The following is a 19,495-nucleotide window of genomic DNA, read 5'->3' on the forward strand; positions in this document are numbered from 1 at the left end:
CCACCCGCCTCCTCGTCTTCCCTCTCTCTCCTTGGGCTCGCTCGGCTACCTCGCTTGTCACTCAACCTTTCCTCAGCTCTCACCATCTTTCGGAATATCCCAGTCGCGTTCTTCCCGGTGCACCCTGCCACCCGCCGTCATCATTCCCTCCCCGGAGAGCTCCGCGCTGGCTGCCCAGCCCCTTCCGCGGCTTAGCATCGGGCGCAAGACCCTGGTGGCGGCCGCCGTGGGGGTCATGCTGGTGCTGGTCCTGGTGGTGCTCATCCCCGTGCTGGTCAGCTCCGTCGGAGGAGGCGAGGAAGGCGGTGGCAGGTTTGAGATGCTGGGCACCTGCCGCATGGTGTGCGACCCCTTCCCCACCGCGGTGGAGCCGATCAACGCTGAGCAACAGGTGGACGAGCGGGCCGACCCGAGCGACACCAGCGTCGGGCCGCCGGTGCCCACTTTACCTGCTCACGCCTTGCAGGGTAGACCCGGGAGACCGGGTCAGCCCGGTCCCCCGGGGCCCCCCGGAGAGCCGGGCCCGCCGGGACCCAAGGGACCTCCCGGGATTCTGGGCTTGGGGGGTACGGGCTCGGTGAGCACGGCCACCTACAACACGGCGGCCCGAGTGGCTTTCTACGCGGGGCTCCGGAACCCGCAGGAAGGCTATGACGTCCTGCGATTCGACGACGTGGTGACCAACATCGGGGGGAACTTCGACGGCGCCACGGGCAAGTTCACGTGCAAAATTCCCGGCACCTACTTCTTCATATACAACGTTCTGATGAGGGGAGGAGACGGCACCAGCATGTGGGCCGACTTGATCAAGAATGGTCTGGTGGGTAATCCTGACATACCTTTTGTGAGGTCACACCAGCTAGAAGAACCTCATTACTGTTTGTAAACTCCTTTAGAAAGTCAACCGATTAGTCAGTGATTGAGAAAACAAAACATTGTAGCCTTCTTCTGAATGGCCCACAGTGCCTGTATGTGAGACTCGACCAAGCGTCGCCATTTCTGACTTGATGAGTTAGGAAAAGCTACATCACACAGCGGGGCGAAGCCACCAGTCCAAACGGTGAAGTCAAGCGTTCATGTGTGTCCTGATCTCAGCTCCTACTCTCTCGAAGCCCGCAAAAAAAAAAACCACACAACTCTGCCAGATTGCGGGAAAGCGAGCCGAGCGTGGTGCGCAACCGACGTCGCCCGAGGTCTCGACAAACAAGTTCAAAGCGCCTTGAAATACCAAATACAAACTTTTGACGTCCGTGCACGTAGCGTTTATCGCGCGGCCGGCCCGGGCCAGGCGGCGCAGGCGTGAAAACGAGGTATCGGTTACGTTCACGGATGATTTGCTGATGTCTCTGAGGCCTCGGGCCTGACGCTGATCAAACGGCACGCAAATGTGAAGTGAAGCGCAAACATGATGGGAGGCCAGATAGAAGATGCAAGCGCAAGCAGCAAAGGCAACCTCAATTGAGGCAGACACACTTCAAATATTCGGAATGGTGGCTACATTCACGCACGAGACCAAAGCCGACGACAGATGCGTCCTGACCGTGCGAGGCCAGCCGCTTCCCACCCGTCAAAAGTTAGAAGGGGGACTTTGAACGCCCTAACCCTCGCCCTATGGTGTCTGCATGACGCCGATGATACGTGGCACTCGATACATAAATAACTCCCGATGGATGCGGAGGGGTCGTTGGCAGCGCTGCGCATCCTCTCAGGCGAGCTGAGTCAAGCCCAAGCTTTACACTCGAGTCACCGCCTTTTCATACACACAGAGGATTCCTCGCCTCAGCAGATTTTACGTCAATGACATTATCGTTATGATGTGAAGGTGGCATTGTGAAACTTGTTGCCGCCATCTAGTGGTCAAGTCTAAGAAAGTCACGAAATTCACGCTGTCAAGTTACCTGAAATTGTTGCACTTTCTTGGGTTTAGGTCAGGGCGAGCGCCATCGCTCAGGACCAGGACCAGAGCTACGACTACGCCAGCAATAGCGTCATCGTGCATTTGGATGCGGGTGACGAGGTGTGCATCAAGTTGGACGGGGGCAAGGCGCACGGGGGCAACAGCAACAAGTACACCACCTTCTCGGGCTTCATCCTGTACGCGGACTGACGAGCGCCGCTCGCTGACTTGGGTCGAGCTAAGCTGACGCAGAAGCTGCGGGTCGGCGGCGAACCGGCTACCTCTTTATCCCCGTGTGGTTTCTTTGGGGAGGGAATTTATCAGTGTTATGAATTCTTCTTGTACATTTCACGGTGAATCTTGTCCACTCAAGTCGTCCCAAGTCATCCCAGCGTAAAACCTTTTCAAATCGTGGTGATTCTTTCACGTCATGTGCATCATGCATGCAAAAAAAAAAAATCCACCAAGAACCAAGAAAGATGTTCAAACGTATACATGAACAGTTTTTCATTAAAGAAAACGTTCATCACGTCAGCAGTTTTCTGTCTTATTCCTCAAATGTTGTCTGATTAATCGCGCAAATCTGAAGTTCCGAAAGGAAAGGAGAGCGCTCTCAAAAAGTCAGAAGAGCGACAAGCTGATAACAAACAGCGGCGAGCGGATTGCGTCGCCGTGTCAGAGCATCACGGTTACTGAATGCCTCGGAGACAGACAGCTCACTTCCCGCAGACGCAATTAAAAGTGAGTGACCGCGCCTTGGCAGAGGTCACCCGAGCCACGGGGGGGCGAGGAGCTGGCGTCCTCTCGGGCACTATGAGCGCATCGTCACATTAGAGACTTCATGTCGCAATGTCAAAGACGAAGCGACGCTTTTAGGCCCGACCAAAGGAACAAGAAGCATAAAGTGGACTCCTCCCTTATTAGGCCACGTGGATTGATGCGGCCCCCGGGCCTCGGGTTTGACACCCGTGATGGAGATTGATTGCGAAAGCTTTTCCAGAAACTCCCCAAGGCCATCCCGCAAAGATGTGCGAGCGTTGGGGACAGCCTACGGCTACTTGCTCCTCACAAGCCTTGTTTTTGTTTGCGCCCATTAAGTCAGCGAGAGCATCCGAATTAGAGCCGGCTCCATGACCTCCTACGCGATGTTCCGGCACAGTCTACGTTGACGCTAAACCAGCAGGGACGAGAAGCGAGCTAAAGAATGTTAGCGTGTCACATGCTAACACTTCCTAGCAAGATACTTTGCAGCCAATGGAAAGCAAACAGAGCAGAAGGCTTGCTGGGGCAATAGGAAAGGGCTGAGAGGCTGGCGGTGGGCCTACATGTGTGCAGCCATGCACACAGCCACGCCTGCCCGCCCGCGTCCTGGCGGTCCTCGGGAGAACGTGACGGTGTATACGCGTCCTTGGCGGGCATCACGCCGCGTTTGGAGGAACAAGTCCAGTGTGTCAGTGACTCAACAGGCGTGGCGCCCCTCGTGGCCCCCCCGACTGCGCCGGGTCTAACGCACGCCGACAGGTTGACTCATGCGGCCAGGGTTGCTCTGCTGGCGCATTGCCTGTCTCTTCACCTCAGCCCGCATCGGCGGGATGCGGCATGACAACGCGCTATGGAGGCGCTGGCCGCGGCTGGCCCCGGCCTAGCGTGACGCCCGACGCCAGAGTTCAAGATGGCCGCTTCACGCTACCCGTCGGCGTCGAGCTGCATTTGCCGGCTGCACGCCCTCGGCCTTGCTGCCTTCTGACTTTTATACTTTCAGAGAATAGTTCTCGAGCGACTTTGGCACGCCGGCAGGACAGTCTTCGTTGGCCGAGACATACGAGGTATCAAAAAGCGAGGGCTACTTGCACAATATGTCATGAAGACAAACAAGCACGCATGCGCTGGTTCAGATAAAGTTCAGGCTTGCAAAACGTGTTGCTTCGCTCATGCGCTGGTGTACGTCCGCCCATCGCTCCGCATTAGCGGCGCTGTGGCTCAGAGGGCCCCGGATCTAGTCAAGTGACACACATCAGCAAGGGGGGGGGGGGGGGGGGTGACATCATCGCTTCAATTTTCCTGTCCGCGGGTCTCATCTGTCCAAGAAAGTTTTCCATTATAATAGAGCCTGGTCAAGATTCCCCCATTTGCACATTGGCCCGCCGGCGAACAGTCAGGAAGACGATGTGAGAAACAGTGTTTGATTTAGTTTATCTTAAAACTGGCGTGGATTTACAGAGTGCTCACAGAGAGGAGAGAACAAGGACAGCAAAGAAGAAAAAAAGTGGACGAAAAAAACAGTCGAGGTGATGGAGTCACTCACAATTCATCAGAATTGTCTTTTTATGAGCAGTTTACGTTCAGTTAAACAATCCAATACTCCTTGTGGAGGTTTCTTAAAAACATTATTGGTTTTGAGAATATACAGAAAACCGTGCCGGATTTAGCAATTTTAAATGGATTGTCGCCGGCCAATTAAAACCTTGGACAGCAACCATGACTGCTAAAATGTATTTAATAAAGTGAGTGTCAGTTGATTAGTGATTAAAGTGCATGCTTTGTCCTTCTAAATCCCGTGAGAAGGGGGCTCCAGTGACTAACCACTTGCCTCTTTGCTGTCATCCGCTAGGACAAAAGCATCTTGACGGCGTAGAGGAGCATCGCGCCCAGGCCGGCGGCGGCGGTCACAGCCAGCACCCGCACAGGGAGGAAGTCCATGGAGTCCTCCAGCTTGGTGTGCAGCTGCAGCACCTGGCGCTGGGTGTCCTCGCGCGTGCCCGAGTTCTCGATAACGTGGCTGGCCAGGCCGCGTTTCTCCTTGAGCGGCATTTGCGCCGCCAGCCGCTGCTCGGCCTCCTCCGCCGTCAGGTCGTCTCGCTGCATCAGGCGCGCCAGCTGGGTGGCCGGATCGCTGGCGAGCGCACAAAACACACTTGCTACAAAATATATTCATTTTAAATATCCGATTGACTTATTTGACGGATTGATGCATCAGCGTGGTCTTACCAGTAAACAACAACAGTGTGGTTGAGAAACTGCGTGAGCTTTCTGGCTTCAAAGAGAAGCGGTACGTCCAGCACCACGTAGCGATACCCTAAAAAGAAAATGCACATCTTAATGTATGTTGTTTATATTGTGTCAAATCAAGTCGTACCTCTGATGAAGTAGAAGAGGATCTGCTTGAGCATCTCCTTATGGATCTCCGGGTGTGTGATGGAGTTGAGCAGCTTGCGTTTCTCCTCGTCGGCGAAGATGAGACGGCCCAGCTTCTGCCGGTCGATCTCGCCGCTCTCCAGCAGCACCTCGCGCCCAAAGTGGAAGATGATACGTGAATGGGCTGGCGAGCGGGGCTCCACCACTGCGTTGGGAAAGAATAAAATCACTTTGGTTCTCATTGAAACTGATGCTGATGAATTTGGGCTGCAAAATGACCTTTCCGGGCCACAACATCTGCGTCGATGATGGGGCAACCAAGTTCACGCAACATCGACGATACCGTGCTTTTTCCTGAGGAAATGCCTCCCGTCAGGCCCACCAAATACATCTCCTAAAAGAGAAAGAAATGACATGAAATATGAGAAATATGAGTCTAAGCTAAACACGTTTTCCACTGTGTAGTTAAACAAGGAAGTGGAGTCATTGTAATAAATAGTAACTGCTTGAATTATCGACAAAAAACACTTTGGGGGCTTTCTTACCTCGTAGATTTCAGCTGCCCCTTAAAGGAAGACGAATGGACACTTGTATAGCCAGGCTTCAAGCTAACGTCAACAAGCTAAATGTCGACGACAGCATTACAACAACCCCAAATGGACAAAGATAAGAAGCCATCGTCCTGCTTAGCACGTCTCGGCAACTTCACACGTCATCGGTTACTGCTATTTGTCAAAATGTCAGCGTGAAATCTCTTGAGGTCAACTACATGCTAAAAGCCGGATGTTTTGAATCGATCGTGTTACACTAAAATAGCTCCGGTATAGCGAACAAAAGTTTCCGCATACTTGCGCTCGACCAGCAAATAAGCGACTGGACTGTACACAAACATTTTTTTACGAAATATAAGTTTTGTTTCAAGAGATAGAAGTAATGAAAGCGGTAATATATTTATTCACACCAACCACTGCATTTTGAATTCAGATGAATTCAATGTCAATATAACACAATTCAAAACAGTTTTGAGATTGGTTCCACACACATTCATGTCTTATAATTATTTATTTATATATTTATACATATATATATTAACAAAGAGTTCCATATATATTATATTAACAAAGAGTTGTCATTTAATATTTTTCTCTGCAGCAAGACTCAAACCATGAGTTGTGTTTTTTTTTATTTTATAGAAACAAAAGACCCTTCAACAAAACCATTTTTAAAAAAAAAAACTTTTTATTCTGGACTCGCGTTGACCACCTCAGCAGCAGCACCTGTTGAATTTTGGGAGTATTTGGACCGCTTCCCTTTGTGAAGAGTTTCTCCACCGGCTTCATCCTGCTCCCGCTCCAGCCGGCCTCTCTTGACAAAGTGCTCGATGCGTGACTCCAAGCTCTCGCAGAGTGGACGCTCCAGCAAGGGCCGGTACTTCCTCTGCCGGCTGCCTTCCACCAGCAGGCATAGGCCGGATGACACCCCGCCTGTCAATCAATAGCTTGGCTTTGAGTTTTAAGCATACGTACAGTTGTTCATTTTTGAGAATAAAACCATCAAGGTGTAGCCTTCTCACTTGTAGCATCCAAGCCTCGAATCATGTCGCGTAGAACGTGAGCCTTGACGGCGCTCTCCGTCCAGTGTTGCTGCAGAGAAGACATGGCGAGACCCAGCTCCTCGGCATCCCGCTTCCAGCTCAGGCCGTCAAAGTGGCAGTCGTAGAGGACCAGCGGGTAGTCCACCGCCATGCTGGATGGAAAAAGGAAAAAAGTCTCAAAGACATGGAAAGCTGAATAAAATGTTGTGGTGAAGTCACCTGTATTGCGGCTTTCTGGGGTTATTGTGAACATCGAGGAGGCTGTGGATAATTTCTGGGGCTTCCAGCTTCTGTCCAATCAGGAGCAGCACAGCCATCATGCAGCGAACCTGCAATGTCACAACAAAGACCTTTAGCTTTTTTAGCTACGAAGAACCCAGCGTTTTTTTGATACCTGGTGGTAGAGGAAGGCGAGTCCTTTAATCTCAAACACAAACAAGTCATGCGGGTGCGTGCCGTCGGCGCGTTGGGGGTCCGCCGGCTCGACTGTCGCCGACAGGATGGTCCTCTCAAACTGCAGGACGCCGTTGCCCACGTCCATCTTGCACAGGTTACGGAAATCATGGGTGCCTTCGTACCTAACGGTGAAGACATTCATTGTACTTCCTGCCTTTCAATGTTCTGCATGTGGCTCGGTGAGCAAAGACACATCATGCGCAGTAACTAGAATTTATTGGAGCCCACCTTTTCGCTGCGTCCGTCATGGCCGCCACATCTAAAGAGCCTCGCGGAAAGTAGTAGCGGTACGTGCGGGACTGGCAATCGAAACGAGCGCTGAAGCCCTCAGCGGCAGGAGCCCACTCTAAAATCCGGATGTCCCGAGGTAGGACTCTGTTCAGCATCTTCACGTAGGGAAGCTCTGGGGCGGCGGCGGTGTCCTGTTTACTGTCTTCAGGAACGGAGACGCCCAAACCGGAATACTGTGTGGAGCGCAGGTCGATTGTTATCACCTGTGAGATGGGAGGAGAGGATGAGGAAGAGGATGTGAAAATCTCCAAACTCAGAAAAGTGATGAATTACCTGGGAAAAGGCGCTGACACCTTTGTCTGTGCGTCCGCACCGGTGATAGTTGGAGCTCTGGCGATCCTGGATGAGGCGCGTCTTCAGGAGGGCTTCAAAGAGCCTGGCCTCCACCGTGTTGTCCGTGTTCTCCTGGACGGCAAAGCCCTGGTAGGCCCATCCCAAGTAGGCTAGACGCAGAGCAACGTGGCGGCGAGGGTGTGCGGAAAAGTCGAACGGTCGCTCCTTGCAGGCTTTCTTTCCTTTTTTACCATTTGTCTTATTATTATTGGGACATGCATTGGTCTCCGTGTGGTTCCCATTCAGCTGGGATTTGAGCTTCTCCACTTCCTCCTCCAGCTCCTTTATTCTCTGGATTAAGGTCTCAGACATTGTTCTTCAAAACCTAGCATTAAAAATGAATCATAACAATGAAAAGTTTGCTAAACTGAGTAGTAGTAGTAGTCGTATCTTCTACTACTAACAACCCATTATTAATCATACGATTAGGTTTTTTTAACGCAAGTACTAGCTAATATTACAATAAAATGGCCATTTACCTTTACATTCAACGTCAAGATAGTTGACAAGCATGTATATTGTTGGTTTTTTTTTGCTTTTCCCAGCCGACTTTTACGGATTTGTTGTCTTTTGCGCGCGGCGACTTTACGTGCTGATTTTACGTTAGTTACCAGCAATTTACGGTATGAGACACTTCCGGTCTAAAAGTTACCTGGGAATTGGTGTCCATTACGGAGAAGGCGTAAATGGACGCCGCAAAACAGTCTGCGAAGATTTGCTGGTAAGGAAAACTTAAAATAATTGAACATATTTGAATAAAACTCAAAAGTAAATTGTGCTGTCAGTAATCTGTAATAGCGTTACCTTGAGTTACCTGCCTATGCAGGCGCGTGCAAGGCATGGCCTGCTTATTGTTTTTTTAATTAACTCACCAAGCATTTAAATTAACATCGTGCAATATTTGTTGAAATAATAACAGCGTTTTAAGGAAAAAAAATAGATGAATTAAAATGTCATTTACAGTGAACCCTTGCCAAAACACCCTCTCAAACTTAACAATTACCCGAATGAATAGTTGAAACCCTAAAGTACCCCAACTTTGACCCTCTAATTTAATTAAACCTAATTTGCGTTAGGGATTTCTGGAGAAAATTATAATGACGCCCAAAATTGAGATTCCTCTAGCTGAGACAGCTGTGCAAACCTCTCCACGCTATACTCGGATGTAATCAACCCCCAAGTGATGTTCTGGCACAACCTTTACATAATATTTCAAATAATACTAATGGAAAAAAAAAATAAGCAAAAGGTTGTACATAACTGGCAGCAAATACGAATCGAAAAAGGTTATTCCTAGCCCCTAAAAAAAAATCTAATTAATTCTAGTCTGGACCACCTGCAGCCATGATAAGGTTTTATTATCGTGGATGGCACCTGTTGCATCTCAAATGTCTGAGTCAAATGTCAAAAGTGTGTTTCTCTCTGCCATATATTAATCACATGAGGTCAGAGAGTAGTTCTTTACAACTATAATAAATCTTGTGGCGTGATGACTTTGTTCTTTCCTCATTCCATAACTCTATTTACTCAGTATTAATGGAGGTGGCGAGCAAAAAAATTAAATGCATAATATGTAAAAGCACGCTAGCATAATGATAACACACAATGCAAGGTGCCATTGATGGGCTAACGGAACTAGCATCAATGCTGCCGTAATGGCCTTTTAATACCCAAATTACCGTTTTTTCCATGTATAATGCGCCCCCATGTATAATACGCACCCTAAAAATGGCCTGTCGATGCTGGAAAAAAGCCTGTACCCATGTATAATACGCACCCAAATTTTGACTCCTACTTAAGTCCGTAAACGTAAAATTATTTCGGAAAAAAGATCATCTTTGGGAACAATCTTTGTTATTCTGCCAGTCAGTATCACTGCGCATGCGCTAGCAAACTCAATAGCGAAGAAATGTTTCGGATTTGTGTAGGGTACATTGTGACAGCAAACGAGCAGGTGATCGAGCAAGCGTCTGATACGAGAGCATTGTCTTCATATCGAGCGTGTTTGAAGTGAACAGCCGAGAAGAAAGCGCATCTGTAATGGCGGCCTCCGTATGATATCCGGATTAAAAAAAAAATAAAATTGTACCCATGTATAATGCGCACCCCAGATTTTAGGACAATAAATTAATTACATTTTGCGCATTATACACGGAAAAAAACGGTAGTTTTCATGTCTAGTTTCAATCGAGTGTCCGCTCTTGGCATTCTTATGGAAAACAGGCTGCAAAACCATAAACGCACGGGAACAAGAACCCGTGCCAGCTTTGTGCCTTGATTTTGCTTTTTCCTGTTTGGAATTCCTCAGAATCGACTGAAACGATAACGGCGATAGCCTGGAAATGAGCCGGGTCAGCGAGCGGCCCGGGTGGGGAATGTCAGGAATATCAAGTTGGTGTACGAGACATCCATATTAGGCCAAGAAGCGAGCATCTGCTTCTTTTCAAAACTGCGGTTTTTGAGCCCACCGTGAGAGATCCACATTGATCTAAAAACGATCTTTGGGCCGCTGGGTGTGATTGCGTAAGCGGACGGTGGATTTCGCCTGCTTTGGGCACCAGGGGAGCTGCTGGTAGTAAATAACGTGACCCCGGCCCCCCTCCCATGTGCTTCCAATGTACACATACCAACGTTCACATTCTTCACCACAGATGTCTCCTTAATGGGATTGTTCTACGCTAGTCTTTGGTCTACTGAAAAGAAAGCAACAATGCAATAATTGGATGATTTACTAATGACCTCATTCAATTTAATTAGAATATTGTCAAGGTGACAGTAATCAATAAACAAAAAGTAACAAACAGGGCCACACCCTCAACAGAGTAGTTTGGGCGCATGAATGGAGGTGAAGATGTATCGTTTGTCGCCCGACTTGCTTTTCTTGATTCCAGAGAATTTTCTGGTAGCTCTTTTGTTTTGTCGTCCACGACTGAGCTCATTTTCTTCAGTAGTAGTCGTCATCACAGCTTTTTTGTCTCCTCCACGCATTTCCTCGCTTGCTCTGACGTGTCCAGTTGTTTACCATCACACGTGACTGTGTGTTTTCGAGAACGCAGGGCGGCAAATCAAGGAGTTTCCTGCATCCCTCAAGGGAAGGGTGGGTCTCCCATGGGGTCACGCCGCGTAATCTCCTCCCGACATAAGAGGCTTTTTTGTTTTTTGTCCAGGAGGAGGCCCGTGGGATGGCTCTCTCAAAGTGAAAGTCAGCTACTATTTTAAAACGCAAGGATGGACGAGGATGGTGGCGAGCCAAAGACTTATGTGTCCACTGTGCGCCTGCTGCTCCGGGGGGGCACACGCAAAAAAACGGAGCCTCTCGCCGACGCCACGGGGATGAGAAACGCCGCGGCATTCTCATCTCAGACAGGTAACGTCTCACTATTTCTGCTTTACGGCCGTTTGTAACTCGAGTGCATCTGCCGTCCAAGCTTTTGGCCGTTGTTAAGAAGCCTTTAACAGCTCCTTTTGCGAGGCTGCGCTTCACGCTTGACCTTTTTTTAAATCGGTAGCCTTTTGCAAGAGGACGTCGCGGGGCGCCGCCGACTTAATGACTTTCGGGGGTTCGCGCGCCGCCACGTTGAAACGCAAGCCGCCGGCGCGGCACTTTGCCGTCTACTTGAAGAAATAAACGCCTTACTGCCGATTGACGTTCCAGTGGCTCTAAGTGGTACGTGCTGAAAAATGGAAGCAACAAAGAGGTAGAGTTACTCGCCACTCATGCTGCTACCATATTTCCGAAAATAGACGCCGTGCTGCAGTTAATCACCGGACGTGTTGGTTGTCCGCTGTGAGAAATAAGCGCCATACCACTTATGAAGTTTTTTAATGCCGTCCAAGTGAGACCTTGAAAACTATATACGCAACAAAGAGCTATTTTGAAAAAATAAATTCTGTGCGGCTTTGTAATCACTCACATGATAATCATGATTTTTTTTTCTTAGGTGAGAAGGTCCATCCTCATCAAAATTCAGCTCATTATACAAATGGCGTCGCCGGAGATGCAACAGGATTGAGCGACCAGAATTCCTCCCACGGTGCAAAATTACACAGTCAAGGTATGCGTTTAAATTAAAAAAAAAAGATCAAGTTCCTCCCTTTGAATCAAAGTTGCATTGTGAGCTCTCCAAACAGAAAAAAGAACACGGTGCAATCCAGACACGATGGAGCTAACGGCAGAAAATACGCAAGATGCTGAAGCCGGTACGTGACACACGCCATTTCCCGATACATGATGATACATGATGATGTCATGAAATGGCGATACAGCGCCACAAGAGGGGGGTTTGGTGATCACGTGACCTCAATCACTAAAGTCTCCAGCTCACCTGTTAGTGGCAGGTGAGGCGAAAGCAATCATAGCTGCTCACTCGTGATTGGTCCCAGCGTATTTGAATCCGCCAATCACGTAGCCCCGCCCTCCTCTTCAATTTGGCCAGGTAGAGATCAGTTGGACTTGCAAACAAAAGGCCCTGCAAGAAAATGCGACATTTGGTGAGAGTTTGATTTGACTCACTGGTGTTTTCTTTTCAAGGTTCACCTGTGGATTTTGTCGACCCGCCGGAGCACGTGGCGGTTCGAAAAGGCGAGGAGGCCCGCTTGCACTGTGACTTCCGCGCTACCTCCGGCCCCGTGGCCTGCTGCTGGATTTTCAACAGAGATAAGGTCTCGGCATGGTTTCCATCTGCGCCATTTTGGGAGTGCAAACGTGGAAGTAAAACAGCGACACCAACGCCACTATCTAGCTCTCTATTGTTCCTTTCGCAGGCGGTTCTGCCCGACCCCAGGATGTCCGTGAGTAGCCACGACACGCACAGCACTCTGGCCATCTCCGAGGCCCACCCGGACGACACGGGTTCTTACACGCTCATCGCTCGCAACCGAAGCGGTTGCGCCGAACACACCGTCTCCCTCAGCGTCATACGTGAGTATCGGGGTGTCAAATGTTCTCCTGAAAGCCAAACGCTCACTCCGGTCGCGTTCTAAAAGATCGTCCCGACCCGCCCGCGTCCCACCCGATGATCTCCCAGCTGTCGGCCGAGTCTCTGGTCCTCTCCTGGACGGGTCCCAGCTTTGACGGCGGCACGGCCGTGTTGGGTTACATCGTGGAGGTCCGGCGGCTGGGTGCCGACGCATCTGGCGACTGGACAGAAATAGCCGAACGCTGTAAGAACACCTCCACCCAGGTCAGCTCGGGTCTGGAGCCCTACGGGAAGTACCGATTCCGAGTCCGGGCCTACAACGCCGAGGGCGTCAGCGAGCCCAGCCAGGAGTCGGACACCGTCACCATGGTCACCACCAGTTAGTTATTTTGCCCCCTTTGAGTAGTTCCTGTTCCAGACTGACCACTCACTTGACCTCCAGCACTTTGTCTTCAGAAAAGGAAGACATGGGGCCTTGCGTCAAAGTGGTGATTGAAACTAGACAGGAGCTTCAGGACCACTACAACGTCCACGAGAAGTTGGGAGTGTAAGTTCGGTGCTAATGGATGTCCTGCGAGAGGACTATTTGGTTCTGATGCCGCTGACTGTTGTGTTATCCAGCGGGAAGTTTGGGGAGGTGTTCCGTCTGTCCCACAAAAAGTCAGGCGAGGTGTACGCCGGCAAGTTCTACCGAGCCAAGACCGCCAAAGAGCACTCGGCCGCCCGCCAAGAGATTGAGCTGATGAACTGCCTGCATCACCCCAAACTGGTCCAATGTCTGGCGGCCTACGAGACCCCCACCGAGACGGTGATGGTCATGGAGTAGTAAGTGAGCGAGAGGTGGCGCCGGAGCGTGGCCGGATCCCAACTTAATATTTTTGTCCGTCCGTCGTAGCATCGCGGGCGGGGAGCTTTTCGAGCGCATCGTGGACGACAACTTTGAGCACACTGAGCCCACCAGCGCCGGTTACATGCGGCAGATCCTGGAAGGCATGCTGTACGTCCACAAGCAGAACATCGTCCACTTGGACCTCAAGCCCGAGAACATCGTCTGCACCGACCACACCGGAACACACATCAAGATCATCGACTTTGGCCTGGCCAGCAAACTGGGTGAGGAAATTGGGGGGGGGTGGCACTCTGGTGTATTTCTGTCTGTAGCTCCGCCCACCTGTCCAATCAATCAATGTTGGCGGTTTGTGTGCCGTTTGCAGAAGAAGGCAAGCCCCTGTTGGTGATGCACGGAACGCCCGAGTTTGTGGCCCCCGAGGTGATCAACTACGAGAACGTGGGAGTGGAGACCGACATGTGGAGCATCGGGGTCATCTGCTTCATATTGTAAATAAATAAATCACACGTCGCTACCCTGCTGGGAATACACTTTGAAATCCTAGAGGGAATTTAATTCTCATCGCCCAGTTTTTTTTGTCTATAAATAACGCTGTGGCAATGGCGAGGCGCTGCCATCCTGGCTTACATGGCACTATCCAATCCCCTAACACCCGTATTACACCAAGGACGTGGTTTTGAGACGAGGCGCAAACCTCCGCCAAGGTTCAGTGGGCCAAATTTGGATCTTCACCTTCATAGTTGCCCCCTTCTTAAAGATCTCGCTACAACGAACTCCTGCGGGGGTCAGAGAGCCACCCCCCCCCCCCCCCCGAGTTTTTTTTTTTACAACAGTCTATATTAATAGGTTAAAGCATCCCTAAACTCATAAATACAATTCCAAACTCATAAAATTAAATGGCAAATTTGTTTTGAAAGCAGGTGAACACTTCCAAAGCTCTCATCATACCAATTAGCACTTTCATAGAACAAGGTGAAGCGCCTACTGTCACAACAACATAGTTCCTCTGTCTCAAATTCTGCAAGATGGCGCCAAAGCAACATCTTTTCTAAAATTGATGGCTGGTATGCTTCCCCCTCCAGGCTAAGCGGAGAATCGCCCTTCCAGGGAAGCAACGATGCCGAGACCTTCGCGCTAGTCACTGCCGCTCGCTACGACTTTGACCCGGAGAGCTTCGAGGACATTTCCGATCAAGCCAAAGATTTCATCAGTGGTCTTCTGAAGAAAGACCGCAGGTTGGTCGCAAGAGCCGGGATGTGGCTTGCCCCAGAAATTGCGCTAGGTGTTGCCCCGCCCCCGTCTTACCTGTCAGATGTTTTTGCTTCACCTCCCCAGGAGTCGGATGTCATGCATCGAGGCCCTGGTCCACCCCTGGATGGCCGCCTTCACGGCTCTCAGCCGCAGGCCCACCAAGTCCCTCAGGAAGGAGAAGATGAGACGTTTCCTGGCCAGGTGCAAGTGGAAGGTAAATAGAGAACCCAATAAAAAACACACGCATTTGGAAACCAGCTTTCTTTACAACAGCGCCATCTGCTGGCGAACACAACTGTGGTCATGCGGTTTCTTTCTCTGACTTTTAGAAAACCGGCAAGGCTGTTGTGGCCCTGCAGCGCATGGCCAACCTTTCCAACAAGCCAGACTCTTCTGGCAGCCCCTCAGATGGTAAGACTGCTCAACACAAGCAAAACATTTCACAGCATCACTTTTTCACATTGTGTACAGCCTTGTTTTTCACCTGCTAATTCTCCGTAATGACAATGTGGAAAAAAATGCATTAAAAAAAATCCACATAACCGCAGTAATTCTATGCCAAGCTTTTTGTATCATTAAAAAAGACTTGAGGCTAGAATTCCTGCCTCAAGTGCACCAAGCGTGCATTGAGATAAGGAATTTCAAAATACATTTGCATACAACCTTTATCGCTGTGTCGCATGTAGAATTTTGAAAGGGAGGGGGAAAAAAAAAGAATGTATTCCCTTGTGGATTGAGGCGATGACAGAGTGAAGCTTCAATGTGTACGGAGCTCCAGGTCCCGGAGCGACATCTGCGTGGCGGTCGGCGGTGTCACGTAAAGCTCACTTTGCGTTGGTTCTAGAGCCGAGCTGGAGCCAAGAGGCAGAGGAGGCCATCCGCTCGCTGGATAAGGAGCTGCACGGCGAGCCTCGCTTCCGGGAGCCCCTGCAGGACGCCAGCCTCCCCGCCGGAGCCACCGCTCGTCTGGCGTGCCGAGTGGACGGTTAGAACTGGCGCTTCATTAAATACGACCTGCCGGGCGAAGCGTGCACACAAGATGCATATAGCAGGAAATATTCTGATGCTTTTAATGAAACAAGACAAGCACAACATTGGGATGCTTGCTTGTCCTCCAGGTTACCCTCATCCGGAGGTCGAGTGGTTGCGGGATGACGAGCCGCTGCCCGAGACCTCCCGAGTCAAGACTGAATACGGCCCGGACGGCCGCTGCGCGCTGGTCGTGTGCGGCGTGGACGCGGCGGACGCGGGTGTCTACGTGTGCCGGGCCAGCAACCAGCTAGGCGCGGCCTCGTGTTCCGCCCGACTCAAAGTAGACACGTGAAGGGGGGAAAACGTCAGTTTAAGTATTTGTCCTTTTGGAAGAGTGCATGTTATTACGAGGTCACATGATTGCATTTAAAATGCCTCAAGTTTTTTTTTTTTTTTTGCATAGTCCATGTTGTTCACTGTGAATCTTTTAATAGCATTCGTAATTAAAAGCTACATTAGAAAAAGAAGAATCGCTTCCAAAGACACTTTATTTCATAGTTAGACTTGGCCGGGATCCCAAACGAAAACATTCACAAATGTCTTTTCAGCATCTATACAATTTATTTGTGGAAACAATAATAGTGAAATGTTCTGTCCCCCTTATTAGCCCAAAAAGTTGATTTTAAAAATATTGAAGCTTCTTGAAAGTCCATAAAATGCACAATTGGATAGCTTGTGGGTAAAAGACATCTGTATAAAAAGCACTGACCCAGAATTGGGGAGAAACCGAAAGCAGGGCTGCAAAGTTCATCAAATATATCTAATGTCCCCTCTTAATGTGAAATGGGTGAAGACTAAAGAGGCACTCAAGTGTGTGGTGATACTGTTAGACTTTTCTACCGTGCCGCCCGCCTCTGCTGCATCCTCTTCTGTAGAAGATTCCAGGCCTTTAATACCTTTCAAAATGGGGAGGGATGGTGAAAAGTAGGCGTGGGAATGTGCTCGGGGGCGGCGGCTCACCTGTTGGTGGGTGACGTCGGGCTCCCACTGCGTGCTAAGCACCACGTTGGCATGCTCCAGCCGCTGGGTGTCAGAACTCTGATTTTGCAAGCGGCGCCGGGCGTCCTCGGCCGCAACGCCGTCTCGCTGCATTATCCGCGAGACTGCCTGGAGAAAAAAAAAAGGCTCATTGACTTAATTGGACCTATTGGACTCCTGCGGCTAGTGAGTGCACCTCCTCCTCGGGGATGATGGTCACCCACACCTCGTGGACCATGTCTGTCCAGCCCGCCTCCAGAAGGACCGCTGCATCTACCACGCATACGTCTTTGCCTACAAAAATAAAAAAGTTCCACATGCTCTGTGCTTGCCCCAAATGCAAACGAGTACCTTCTTCCCTGGCTTGGCTGATTCTGTTCTTGACGAGAAGCGCAATTTCAGGCCACACTATGTCCGTCAGCGCTTTTAATCTTTCCTGAGGAAAAAAACAAAAACAAATGAGACGGGAACTCCAAGCGTGTCAAAATGTTTTCTTACCTGTTGTCCAAAGACCTTCTTCCCGAGAGCATGTCTGTTGATGGTTTGATCTTCATTTAGGATATCTAAGCATGAGTAAAAAAAAAACTAAAGTGAGGTTTGCTGGTATTCCATCTTTGGGTGCGCGGCCAAGTGCGAGCCTACCCGATCCGAATTCCTCCAGGATGCGGCGGTAGGCGGCGCTGCCCAGCTCGTAGACTTGGTGGCCCAGCTTGTCGCAGTCGATGCGGACGGTGCCTAGGTCCTCCAGGCGCTTGGCCACCGAGCTCTTGCCGCTGCCGCTCCTGCCCGTCAGCCCGATCACATACGGCTGCAGAGGGAGATCCGGCGTGGCCTAACCCGGGGGGACAGCGAGAGTGGAAGGACTTTTCATAATTCTTGTCAACAATAGGTGGCAGGAACGGACTGACCTTGGGTTGGTTGAGGAGGGTTCCCAGCAAGCGGGAGCGCAGGCTGGACGAGCTTATCTTCTCCTCCTCGGTTTCGGAGTGATGCGCATCCTTCAGCAGCTGGATTTCGTGAAGAACCAAAGCGGGAAGGCCCTGATATAGGAAGGACAACAAAGTATGCATGTCAGTGACGCTTTGTCAACCAACAGTGGCCGGTCGGAGGCTACTTTACATTTTCAATGCGTTTTCTGTTGACAGCCTCACCCCCCTTTCGGGTCTCCTCGCTGACCACGATGCAGCGCAGGAGGGGGTCCACTACCGACACCCCGAGCGGGTCATCCAGGGGCACGATCTCCACCTGCAGCGAGGGCTTGACGTCCCTCAGGAACTCTTGGAGCCTTTCCACGCGCAGCTCGTACGGCTGGATCAGCTCATTCAAGACCTTTTCTGTGGGCAACAAGGTGGAAGTTAGGAGCGGGTTGAATTGGAATTCCGAGAACTCACTTTTTAGCATTCCCTGGTGGCACACGCCGATGAGGAAGCGTCTGGTGGCGAGCAAGCATGACACGTTGAGCAGGGTCTTGTGGGCCCCGTGGAGGCGGTCGAAGGTGCCACCCACCACCACGTCCGGGTACGTCTCCAGCACTTTACCCTGATCCTTCTCGCCGCCCTCCAATTCCTCCTCAGGCTCGACCAGCTGCGGGGGGAGCAACACCGAGGGCAGGCCGGGCCGGCATGCATAGCAGCATCCGGCGTAGCCCTGCAGGCACTGCATCACCTGCTGCGACTGCGCCGGGTCCCGTGCGGGGAAGTCCGTCAGTAGCACCTCGGGGGAGTGCGACAGGTACTGCGGCGTGGGGAAGGGCCCTCCCTTGCCACACGAGGGGTGGATGTGGGTGAGCAGGACGCGGACATCCAGGTGCGCGCACACGTCGGCTGCGTTGCTGTAAAGCCGCGTGATGAGCGAGCACAGGTCCACGGCGGGCGGGAGGAAGACGGGCCGCGCTTGGCCGCCGCCCAGGTTGAGGCCCGGGTGCAGGTGGACATAGAGGGTGCGCTCTACCAGCTGGGCGGCCGAGCGGAGCACGGGGGCGATGCGCAGGGTGTGGAGGGGCGACGTCAGCACCAGGATGCCCGTGCTGAACATCGACATGGTCCTGGAAAAGCAGCATGGAGGCAAGACTACAGATGAGCAACTTCAATTCAAAAAGCCAAACTACTGGACCGAGAAGATTCGAGAGTAATTGAGTTGCAATTTCCTAGAAATGCCACAAGACGGCGACAAAGAACTGAGTATAGATTAGCGCTGGACTTCTTTAAAAAATAAATAAAAGGTTTATTATGTAGGAAAGTCATACATAAATGTTGTTGTTTTTTTTAGGAAAAAAACAGGACTGTATATATTTTTAGAATTATTGATTATATTTTCATGTCCTACGTACTGTAAACAAATCAACCAAATTTCTGAGTTGCACTGCCAATGATCAGAAGCTTTTGTGGTCTCAAACAAACAGCAATGTAGTGCAAGATAAATTTATAGTACACAACATTTCTGAAATCCATAAATCATTGGTAGGAAACCATACAATAGATTTATGTTAGCAAAACTAGCAAGACAGCGCGTCATCGGTGACAACTGTCAGTCGGGCTTACACACAAACCTCGTCCACACGATCAAGCAAAACGATCAAAAGGGTGATTTTAGACATAGTGTGAACCTACCTGCTTGTTGTCGTTTTGTTGATCACACAAGGGAATGTTTAACGAGCCAGACCAAATGGTTAAACAGCCACTTTGACATAGCAGCTCATGAAGGGATAGTGGGCGGACTGTCACGTGACTCTCAGTCTTAACTTGATTGGTTGATGAAAA

General features: G+C 50.4%; 5 protein-coding genes across 10 annotated transcripts; 2 read left to right on the forward strand and 3 right to left on the reverse strand.

The window, feature by feature from the left end:
* Window positions 1-217: 217 nt before the first annotated feature.
* On the forward strand, window positions 218-2,356 carry LOC133142970 (C1q-related factor-like). Its single transcript, XM_061264666.1, has 2 exons — window positions 218-820; window positions 1,928-2,356. Exons 1-2 carry the CDS (start codon window positions 236-238, stop codon window positions 2,105-2,107), a joined length of 765 nt encoding a protein of 254 aa, XP_061120650.1. The 5' UTR covers window positions 218-235; the 3' UTR covers window positions 2,108-2,356.
* A 1,833-nt stretch (window positions 2,357-4,189) lies between these two features.
* dcakd (dephospho-CoA kinase domain containing) lies at window positions 4,190-5,848 on the reverse strand. The gene is made up of 5 exons (XM_061264070.1): window positions 5,578-5,848; window positions 5,312-5,426; window positions 5,034-5,237; window positions 4,886-4,973; window positions 4,190-4,790 (listed from the first exon to the last, which is right to left on the reverse strand). Exons 2-5 carry the CDS (start codon window positions 5,421-5,423, stop codon window positions 4,505-4,507), a joined length of 690 nt encoding a protein of 229 aa, XP_061120054.1. The 5' UTR covers window positions 5,424-5,426; window positions 5,578-5,848; the 3' UTR covers window positions 4,190-4,504.
* Window positions 5,849-6,075: 227 nt separating this feature from the next.
* Window positions 6,076-12,384, reverse strand: pus3 (pseudouridylate synthase 3). Of its 2 annotated transcripts, XM_061264087.1 has the most exons (8): window positions 12,244-12,384; window positions 12,032-12,175; window positions 7,647-8,031; window positions 7,311-7,576; window positions 7,021-7,204; window positions 6,846-6,955; window positions 6,606-6,778; window positions 6,076-6,516 (listed from the first exon to the last, which is right to left on the reverse strand). In XM_061264087.1, the coding sequence occupies exons 3-8, from the start codon at window positions 8,016-8,018 to the stop codon at window positions 6,272-6,274; spliced, it is 1,350 nt and encodes a 449-aa protein (XP_061120071.1). In that variant the 5' UTR covers window positions 8,019-8,031; window positions 12,032-12,175; window positions 12,244-12,384; the 3' UTR covers window positions 6,076-6,271. The 2 variants fall into 2 exon arrangements, with proteins under 2 accessions (XP_061120071.1, XP_061120070.1); XM_061264086.1 differs by lacking the exons at window positions 12,032-12,175; window positions 12,244-12,384 and adding an exon at window positions 8,186-8,334.
* On the forward strand, window positions 10,642-16,228 carry LOC133142672 (myosin light chain kinase, smooth muscle-like). 5 transcript variants are annotated; one of them, XM_061264080.1, is made up of 16 exons: window positions 10,643-10,803; window positions 10,874-11,073; window positions 11,648-11,761; window positions 11,826-11,906; window positions 12,238-12,368; window positions 12,471-12,627; window positions 12,693-13,004; window positions 13,082-13,172; window positions 13,247-13,450; window positions 13,521-13,738; window positions 13,840-13,963; window positions 14,558-14,710; window positions 14,811-14,940; window positions 15,056-15,137; window positions 15,571-15,711; window positions 15,845-16,228. In XM_061264080.1, exons 2-16 carry the CDS (start codon window positions 10,935-10,937, stop codon window positions 16,048-16,050), a joined length of 2,283 nt encoding a protein of 760 aa, XP_061120064.1. In that variant the 5' UTR covers window positions 10,643-10,803; window positions 10,874-10,934; the 3' UTR covers window positions 16,051-16,228. The 5 variants fall into 5 exon arrangements, with proteins under 5 accessions (XP_061120065.1, XP_061120064.1, XP_061120067.1 ...); XM_061264083.1 differs by lacking the exon at window positions 10,643-10,803 and adding an exon at window positions 11,216-11,404 and having other exon boundaries at window positions 10,936-11,073; window positions 11,814-11,906; XM_061264082.1 differs by lacking the exon at window positions 10,643-10,803 and adding an exon at window positions 11,216-11,404 and having other exon boundaries at window positions 10,936-11,073.
* On the reverse strand, window positions 16,229-19,475 carry coasy (CoA synthase). The gene is made up of 10 exons (XM_061264085.1): window positions 19,346-19,475; window positions 18,128-18,780; window positions 17,856-18,070; window positions 17,645-17,776; window positions 17,379-17,568; window positions 17,235-17,299; window positions 17,088-17,172; window positions 16,933-17,030; window positions 16,719-16,865; window positions 16,229-16,654 (listed from the first exon to the last, which is right to left on the reverse strand). The coding sequence occupies exons 2-10, from the start codon at window positions 18,774-18,776 to the stop codon at window positions 16,595-16,597; spliced, it is 1,641 nt and encodes a 546-aa protein (XP_061120069.1). The 5' UTR covers window positions 18,777-18,780; window positions 19,346-19,475; the 3' UTR covers window positions 16,229-16,594.
* Window positions 19,476-19,495: the final 20 nt, after the last annotated feature.

This window comes from Syngnathus typhle, linkage group LG18 (assembly GCF_033458585.1).
Source record: "Syngnathus typhle isolate RoL2023-S1 ecotype Sweden linkage group LG18, RoL_Styp_1.0, whole genome shotgun sequence".
NCBI lineage: Eukaryota > Metazoa > Chordata > Actinopteri > Syngnathiformes > Syngnathidae > Syngnathus > Syngnathus typhle.